General features: G+C 35.7%; 1 protein-coding gene across 1 annotated transcript; it reads right to left on the reverse strand.

The window, feature by feature from the left end:
• Positions 1-2,715: 2,715 nt before the first annotated feature.
• barx1 (BARX homeobox 1) lies at positions 2,716-7,950 on the reverse strand. The gene is made up of 4 exons (XM_042734048.1): positions 7,373-7,950; positions 6,153-6,444; positions 5,881-5,965; positions 2,716-5,790 (listed from the first exon to the last, which is right to left on the reverse strand). The coding sequence occupies exons 1-4, from the start codon at positions 7,572-7,574 to the stop codon at positions 5,623-5,625; spliced, it is 747 nt and encodes a 248-aa protein (XP_042589982.1). The 5' UTR covers positions 7,575-7,950; the 3' UTR covers positions 2,716-5,622.
• Positions 7,951-9,854: the final 1,904 nt, after the last annotated feature.

Raw genomic sequence — 9,854 nt, forward strand, 5'->3', positions numbered from 1 at the left:
CTCCTCCACCCCAACTCCACACTCTTATCTATTCTTATCCCAGCTTGGGGATAGGAGTGTTCTCTGGGTTCAGGCTATATACTGTTTACTCAATCTGATTATATGTAATCAGAAAGTGCTATTTGATGGTCTTTTTTGTAGCTTGAAATTTCTTGGACCCATTGACTTTCATTATTTGGACAATTCATAATTTGTGTGTGTGTTTCAAAAAGAAACAAAGTCATATCAGTTTGGAGTGCCCAGTTTGGTTAAATAATGTTTGGTTTAAATAAATGAAAAGGTAGTTCAAAGTGTGAAAACACACGTTTGATGTTATCACTTAAAATTTGAACAGTGTGACATTAAAGCATGCCGTCAAACGTAGTCCAGTGAAAACAGACAGGAGGCAGGGCGACCGTAGAGTTGCTCCATGCTGAATCGAGTTTCAGCATAATTGGGATCATACGCAGCATGTGCAGTTTTGGCACATAAGTAAGATTAATCAGAGGAGCTTTAATCGTGAAGAATTCTCCTGTGTGTGGCTGGGCAGACGATCAACTTCTAGGCCCCTAAGTGGAGTTCTGTTTAAGTGCGCACCTTTTGACTCCACAAATACCCATCTCAGAAACTGGGGGTCTTCCACCCCACACCCACCAATCCTAGCTCACTTCTTGCATCAGCACACGAACATGCCACCACAACAGGGTCCACTTAATAATTAAATTGCATCTCACGTGGAAGTTCCAAATCACCAGATTCCTCGTAGCTGACTCTTCCTGCTGATTGTAATTTATGTCGGAAGTCATTGCCGTCCAATGCTCGGCCTTCACAAGGTCCAGACAGGAAAGAGAAGACATGTGGAGCATTTAGCCGTATGCTGAACGTCTGGAGTTGGCATCACACAGTCTGTAAACACACAACCTTTTACAACTCATGATTACAGGTAATGAAAGTTGCCATGGTCATCACTGCTGGCCTTACATGCTGTTGCTAGAAGTGCGTGTGCACCTGTTCTTAATCTGCATAATGATTGCAGCAAGACCTGATTATGACATGGGTGAATACTGACAAATGGATAAACTGTTTAACCGAGACATAGGAAGTTGTGGGGCCTGCCGATATGCATGCACAGTCAGTCGTTTTAAAACAAAAACACTAGTGAAGATAATGCACACTGATGGAGAGTTTGGGATTTTGTGTTTTTAAGCAGTTTTAAGCAGATGACACAATGGAGCTAAATATATTTTCAGCTTTGCACAATCATTTTAAAATCTTGATCTTGATTGAAGAGACCTGGAGTTTATCAAGTCCAGGCTGAGAGTCTGTTTCTGGGATGAGGTTTTGTTCACTTGAGTGCATTAGGCATTCCTGCCCATGACTTCATCCGCAATGGATTCCCTTCAATCCAGACGACAATGCGTGCATTTATTTTCCACAAGCTCTTGAGCTAAATACTTCTGAGTGAAATTTCAGCACCTGCATTGTAAACCCATCTCTTTTCTTCAGATGAAATCCACGCTAATGACACTGGAAAGACTGCAAATAACATTAAATGTCCCATTAGGAAGGAAGAGTTGTGTGGGATTGTGCAGGGTTTATTTCCTAAAACTTGTACTGTTGTCTTTGTGCACATAACAGTATTAAGTGTCTTGTGGAACAAATGACCATCCTGTGGTTATATCTCCTTAAGTCTCCGCACCACAAGAGTGATTGGTACTCGTGCTTTCATGACAGTTTAGTCTCTTTAACTGCTACAAATGTGTAAATAAAGCAGTAAACATCTGTCTGTGACAGTAGACTATGGCGTCCTCTGAATCATCTCACTCTAATGATTCTGCCACCAGCATTTGTTTCTTTATAATCCAGTTAAACTAGTGTCATAAACACCAAAAGGAAATAACTGTTGATTGTGGAAAGACCTGTATATTGGGCAGGTACCTTTAATACAGCAAAGAGGATATTCAGGGGAGAGACTGTTGAGTTCAGGGCAGCATGTTTGTTATAAAGCTACTTTGTCTTGTGATGATGAAAATTCATGATTTGTGATATAGATGTAATTTTGTATTTGGTTTTAGGTAAGGAAGGAAAAGTCACTTTAGGTGTCCAGTGTATTAGTTAGTCAGTTTTTTTTTTTTTTTGTTTGTTTGTTTTGTAAATTGTAAGTCCATTATTTGCAACTTAAACAGATTATTTCTCTTAAGATATGTATGGCAATAATTCTCTCAGGCAATAATTATTACAGTTCAGTGAAAAAAAAAAAGTTTCTTAAACAAAGGAGATTTCAAATGAGAGCCTTCCACTCTTCCTCATCACCATCCTCTTCTTTCTCCAACGATAGATCTGTAATGTAGCCATATATATCTTGGTGACTGCCATTATTAAACTAATATTACAGCAAGGATTTTATTTTAAAGAACTGTATGTGTACATGTTAGTTTCATAAATGTTGTAAGTTTCTTTATTAAATGATGGTGTAAAAATATCAATAGATTTATTAATATCACGTAAGCTTACTCCATGCTCCTTTTTATTACAAGTTTAAAATTTAGATAGTTTTAAAACAGCTACTACGTGTTTGCTTTATTAATGAATTTTGAGATTCTTTTTATTTTTTACAAATAAAAAACCGTGTCATAGTCTACGGGTTATTATTATTATTATTATTATTATTATTATTATTATTATTATTATTTTGTTACTATGCTCAATAAGGTTTAATAACTTTAATCGTCTAGACAAAATTACGTGAATTCTTTTCATGTTGGGTGACTCGCTGGAGGCAAAATCTTTGGCCTTAATTTAACACATTTGGATCTGACAGCTACAGTCCCGAACGTGCTGTTGTGACGAACTCCATCCCAAAAAAAATAAATAAAAAAAATAAATAAATAAACATACGACGTCAAGTAAGACTACAGTAAAACCTACTATAATACACTATAAAAAAATCTAATGTTTATAATAACCTCATATATTTAATTGGAAAGTATACTTTAAAAACCTCAATTATAAAACTGGATTCTTAATAATAAGCTATCTACTCATATCTCTCTTAAAAGATAACGTGACCACGTTATTTGTAAATGTATAGGCCTGTAACATACTTTGTCACTTTTTCCATAGATATGGCCTTCACATAAAAGAGTTATTTCACTTTGCACTTAAATATAGTTAAACAAAATGTATGTAATTAGATTTACTGGTGAAATTCCAGGCGCAACAACAAGTGCAAATGTGTGTGAGCTTGAAAATATCAGGTGGCTCATAAATAGACAAGCTCAATTTCAATGTTTAAGAAAAATATCTGTGTTGTGGCGACTGTTAGATTTTGACAAAATAGCCTATAAGTCATTTGAATATAGGAGTTTTCGGAAAAGGCGGATGGAGACTCTGGGCTGGTTTGTGGCTTATTTTCAGAAAAAAAAAAAGAAAAAAAAAGAAGAAGAATGGTGCTTTGCCACGCGGCTAAATACAGCCTAATTAATGTTTTTACTGTTATTGTACGCAACCACATATGGGCTATTGATGAGTGCCGTTGTTTTATGTGTGTTTTTGAATGATGATCCTGTCCTGGCATTATAACTCCAGCCTCCAGAATTTATACAGGACCAAGAAAACCTATATTAGGATCAAATTTACCAAGATAGTTGAGCACTGCAGCGCACCGTTATTCCTTCATTAATGTATGATTTTGATTAATAGCCTTGTCTGGAGTTCACATTGGTAAAACGAAACCAAGAAAATGTGAAATTAATTTTACCAAATCACAAGGTACTAATGCATTGTCTTTATTCCAGGCAGGGTATCATTTCGTCCACCCAGACTAAACTATCAGGCCTATACATAAAAGAGACTTGGTATTAAAAATGTCTCATAATTATTTCCTTCACTGTTCGAGGATTGTCTGATGAGCTCTTTGACAGCTATACGTTATTTGTATTCTTATTTTTTGGATTAAATTGAACACGGACTTAATGAAAATGTCCCAGCTCAATATTTTGTTGTAGGTCAAATATAGAATGAAAATGATAAAATGTATTTTAGAAAAATAAAAAAAATATATGACTTGGTCGTGATTCCGTTACAATAAAATTCTATTAAAATATGTGTCCTCTAGAAGAGCGACATGTTTGTAGTATGGCACGAGAGTCTAAGTCCGTAAGGGTTTACATTTTAGACTACAGACAGTGACCCAATGACATAACAAGATCACTGGAAGCAACACTTAAACATGTATATTTCTGATGTATACCCATTGTTTATGACAGATAATTCAATTTAACCGGATTATATTGTTATAAGCTATTGGAGGATGATACTGATGGGTGATATCAATAATTTTGTCCAGAAGGTGCAAAATACGGGACTTTGTTTTACTGGAGTGCATTATTACTTTATAGCTACAGTAACTACTAGGCCACATCATTAACAAACTGTTTACATCTTGTAAATGCAAAGCAAAGTAGCGGCTGCCTCACCGGTATTTAAAAATGTAGTCCGTATGAAAATATATGAATCAAAGATTAGGCCGATTTGAATGTAGGCCTACAATTTAATTATATGCATTAACAACCTTATGTAAGTCCAAAATACTATTCGTTAATTTTCTTACTTTTCAATTAGGCTATTTATAAAATGTTAGCCTACTGTTTGTGTCAAAATCTAGTATGCCTATTTTCAGTAATGAGGCAAGGGTCCTGGGCGTTAAATATACGCTAGGCTAAAGAAAATCTAGAAAAGAGACGTATTTTCTAAATAGCCCAATTCCAAAGTGATCAGCAGAAAAAAGATCATTTTAGCATTTTGCATATACTGTGGTGCAAATTGAACAGGCCTATAATCATCAAACTGCAAATCGCTTACTTCAGACACTTCTTCTTGGCACCATAACCAGTGTCTTTGATTAAAAGGATCTTTCTGTGAAAATAAATAACCTCTCTTCGAAAATATTGTGTTACCACATATTTACTTTTACTGCGTAAACACGCCAACATAAGTTTAATGCGCGGTGTGATGACGCTCAGTTAGGCCATAAACAATTCCGCATAAAATTACACAGCTCACGTTCGATGAGCCTCAGAGATATGGAGCATGAATATGAAACGAAAACCAGCAACGAGGGATTTCACATTATTTGTGGTTATCATCATTATTATTATTAGCCTATTATTATTATTATTATTATTAACCTATTATGGGTGACTTTCCTGCTGTCATTTGTGTCTTGTGGTGCCATATTTTAGAAATAAAGGTCACATTGCCACAACGTAAAACTGTCTTCGAAAAATTGACATTTTAATTTTTTTTTTTCTTTGGAATATTTTTTGAAATACCAATGATAAGCGTAAAAAAGCACAATATATGCCGATAAAAGGTTCATACCACGGCCTTCAATGCTGAGAAAAAGACCATTCACTACTAACCAGCGCTCTGGTCCCTGGAAAAAGTTCACTATGACTTTTCAAGGCCCGCAAAAGTTGGCGTAATCAAACAGACAGACAAAACATAGGTAGTATAAAATCAGGCCAAGTGGTTAGGTCTGTAAGTGCCAACATAAAGGCATCGGTGCACATTGATCCAAAGAGGCCGATTATAGGCCCGTTCGCGTCCCGGAGACAAACATATTCGCACGGATGTTCTCGTTTATTCCTCTTGGTTTGCATCAGAAAGTGAAGAAGCACCGCCGTCGGATAAGCGGTCCGCTTCTCGTGTCCTCTCCTGCTCCGACAGCTGCTCGCTGGTGGGGATGGAGTTCTTTTTTGGACGGCCCTTGGGTTTGGTCGGAGACTCTAGTCCTCCTCCTTGCAACACCTTCGAAGCAACAACGATACACATCAGTTTAGATTTTCACAGGTAGGCCTATGACAGTTGAATCATAATTTTATGCCAATTATAACTTACGATTTTTTTCCATTTCATTCTTCTGTTTTGATACCATGTTTTGACTTGAAGCTGACTCAGGCCTAGAGACTCTGCTAGGTCTATTCTGTTAAAAGAGAAAGATGTCGACTAAGCCATTTCTTAGACAACATCAATATGTTCTTTGCATGTAAGCTGTGGCTTCATAATTACGCTCATAACAAAATAATACAATTAGGGGGAAAGTCAAACATTTACATTGTTTTAAATAGGCTACGTAAAAAAGCCTAACTGAAATTAAAAAGCATGTTTACCTGTCAGGAGTTGAGAGATACTTCTGTTTCTCAAATCGTTTTTCCAAGCCCATCAGCTGTAGTTCGGTGAACACAGTTCTACTCCTCCTTCCTTTCTTAGTCTTGCTCACTGCATCAGCTCCAGGGTCGAGTTTTCCCCGAAGATGGAGGTCCAGCGGGAGATGATGGGATGAAGAGCCCACCTGCAGACCCGCGGCGCTGGACAGAAGCGCAGAGCCCAACGGCGCCCCGAGCGAGCAGGACAGAGGAGACACTGGAAACTTCAGGATACTGGTCTGGTCTGCTTTCAGGACTGGAAGTAAAACAATTGTATGTGTGTGCGTTAGTCATGACAATTTAGTCGGAACTTGAACTTGCTGATAAGTGGCATTTTAATGTCCGTTAAAAAAAAGACTTTGGATGGATCCATAATGGTTCATCGTAGCTATTAGCTACAATTGAATTATATGCTTTTGAATCCATAAGGAGTTTTACGAAATATACTAAAAATCTCGAATAACAAAACAAACTAATGATTATTTAAATTACATGTCTTGGATTTTTTTATGCTTACATCTTTACATCCATAACGGGTAGTGTCATTTAAAAATGGACAGTCTTATTTTTCATACTGGAATATTTCAGCGTCAACTAAAAGCTGCATTATTTATCCTCATTGTAAAAATGTTTCCATTACAACATCTTTATTTTTCTAAACGTTCAACGTTGGCACAATAATTTCAGTCTTTTTGGCTCGATTTTTGCAGTTTCATCTGAATTTTTCTCCATCTTACATTCAGAGATGTTGGAAAGTGCAGTAAATTTATCAAATCAGTTTGTTACGTTTGCACTACTATTATTTTATTTTACAGTTTAAGGCGGCAAATAAAACGTTTTTATTTTTGTGATTTTTTTTATTATTATTTTTCATGCACGGGCTGGTAAGAACTCTCTTTCCCAAAGTGTAAATAAAAAAGCATGAAATGCATGCAGTATGGCCTGAAATGAATGTGCATTTGCAATTTGTACAAGCTTGCTCGGTCCAGTGCATTGAATATATTTCGATCTGAGATATCTGATTTGTTTTGTATTGGTCCGCAGAGACAATGTGGAATCTTTTCCCTGTGAGTAGGCAAATCGAGAGGTTGTGCAATTTGAATGTCCCTGTATTAAGAGAAGGTTAAGGTATTGGCCATGCCGGATCTCAAAGTATCGTCTGACTGAAAGGTCACGGTACTTACCTAAGTGGTTATGGTATGGTCTGGCGGACAAAAGGGCATGTACTCCAAATTTTAGAAGGTCTCCAGTGGGACTTGATACCTTGTGATTCGGATGGTCTGTAAGAATCTCTTCAATCATGAAACTCCTGTACCTGTGAGATCTTTGGTCTTGATGGGCATCCGGGGGGTAGTAGTGCGCCCCAATCTCCAAAGGGTGTTGCATTATTATAGTTTAAATGTAGCAGATGTTCTCCGAACCTCCTGGAAGCCTGTAGAAACCTTTAGGTCACATTGAGGATTCAGATGTCCTTGTAAAGCACCGAGGCGTCCATTCAGATTTTTAGATACGATCATTTAAATAAAAAACAACCTCACGGTTTTGGAGAACCTTTGAAATACGCAAAGAAGTCTCTGATTGATGCTCGATCTTAAAACGTTCCAAACACGAGTGAAATTGCTTTCTTTTCTGTTGGCGAGTTCCGAAATGTGTGGTCCCGTCCACGCAGCTGGAGTGAGAAGTCTGATCCGCCCAGTAAGGGCAGCCTGTTTCTGTTCTTACCGCACCGACTGAGCTCTGAATCAGGAACATAGACATCTGAGTTTAAGGAGGTCTAGCACAACGCCACACCTCCTCCTCAGCATGCTTGGGCACCCTCTGTAAATACAGGGAAAACACAGTCAAAACATTTCACTTGAGGTGCGACTAGTTTTCAAACGTCTTCGATCATTTGCATAAGTTTAGTTTTAAAACTGGTCAGAGATGCTGTTTGGTCGGATATATTATTATTATTCTAAAATACATTTAAAAAAGCCATTCATACTAAAATTATTTGAATAGATACACTTCTTCTATAGGCTAATGATGTTTGCATTTCTAAATTAAAATGTTTTGTAGGTCTTGTACATATAGGTCTGTTTTTTTTTTTTTTTTTTTTTTTTTTTGCATTTGATTTCTGCAAGATTTTTTTTTTTATAGTCTCGAACTTCATTTGTACTGACCCATTAACCGCATAGGCTATGTTTCACCGACGTCCTTGTCTACAGCTTATCAGCTTAACAAAGAAATAGGTTCTAATTAAATTACATTAGAGACATTTTATCAAATTTAAACTTGCAAAAAATAAACGAAAGTCTTGCCAAAATAAATCTGAATACGTCCGAACTAAAGATAGGAGTTTGTCACAGAATGGCACATCACCTTCATCAATAAGGTATTTATCATGGTTATTAACAGATATAGTTTTATTTCAGATGTAAACTTAAGAAACTGGGGCCCTTAAAAAACGTCCGCAAAAATGTCCTGCAAGAATAGGAGGAACGTAAAAATATCGTAAATAATTAGCGTTGATGGCTACATATAAAGTATGTAGTTAAAAAAAATAAATAAATAAAATAAAATAACTGGCCTTTTAATTGCATAGCACTTTGCACACAGTTTCCACTTTTTTTTTTTTTTAATTACTTATGTTGTAATTGAAAAATAGAAAAGTTTCTTTACGTGTTATTTTGCCATGTTATAATTCGATGATAAAACAGTGGTGAATCATTTATAGGTTATTCACCATCGTCAGGAAATTGGTTTGAATTTTAGTTTACTTTTTTTTCTTGAAAATACAGTGAATCCATTTAACATGGCAATTCAAGTGTCATAATCAAAATACTGTTTGTAATCTTTCAATATAAGATAATATTTTTACGCAAAGTTTTGTTTATTTTATGCATAGCATTCCAATTCATATTGAAAAGTTCATAAATAGGCTAATGCCAAACATCTTTAATCGTAAAGTGAGACACTTCTGGTGGTAAAGTCTCTCCTTTAGACATATGATAGACCACTGAATTGTGTCATGTTACAGTCTTTTGACAGAAATGTTATTTCTTTCTTTGTTTTAAACTGTTTAGTAATACTATCGCCGTCGACATTAACATTAACGCCAGAATTATGCAGCAGCATGCATGTTTTCTTTTTCTTTCCAGTCTTTTTCTTCTTTCTTTTTTATCACACTCGATTTTTCTTTGTCTCTTCATGCGAAATTATGTTATTTTACTTTCATAAAGTGCGTATTATCTGGATATTCACTATTATAGGCTTATTATTATTGTTACTTTTAGTTGTGTATTATTATATCTTAAATACTGAATTTACATATTTGCAATCACAGAAATAAAGATATTGACACATTTCTGTAAAAACATTTTCTTAGAAAGAAAGAAGTCATTATAAACATCCAACCCCTTCTCCTAATATTCACCTAAAGATAGTGGCCTCTGGTGGGAACGCTTCTGTATTTCAACCACTAGGCGACATCATGTGAATACTGCATTGCAATGCATCAGTGTATATCAATAAGCAGATGTAATTTTCTGAGTTTTGTATTTATTTGTGTTGGAACCTTTATGTATATATATATATATATATATATATATATATATATATATATATATATATATATATATATATATATATATATATATGTGTGTGGTCTTTTACTAGCTGCATGTG

The sequence above is a fragment of the Cyprinus carpio genome, chromosome B11 (assembly GCF_018340385.1).
Source record: "Cyprinus carpio isolate SPL01 chromosome B11, ASM1834038v1, whole genome shotgun sequence".
NCBI classification, from domain to species: domain Eukaryota; kingdom Metazoa; phylum Chordata; class Actinopteri; order Cypriniformes; family Cyprinidae; genus Cyprinus; species Cyprinus carpio.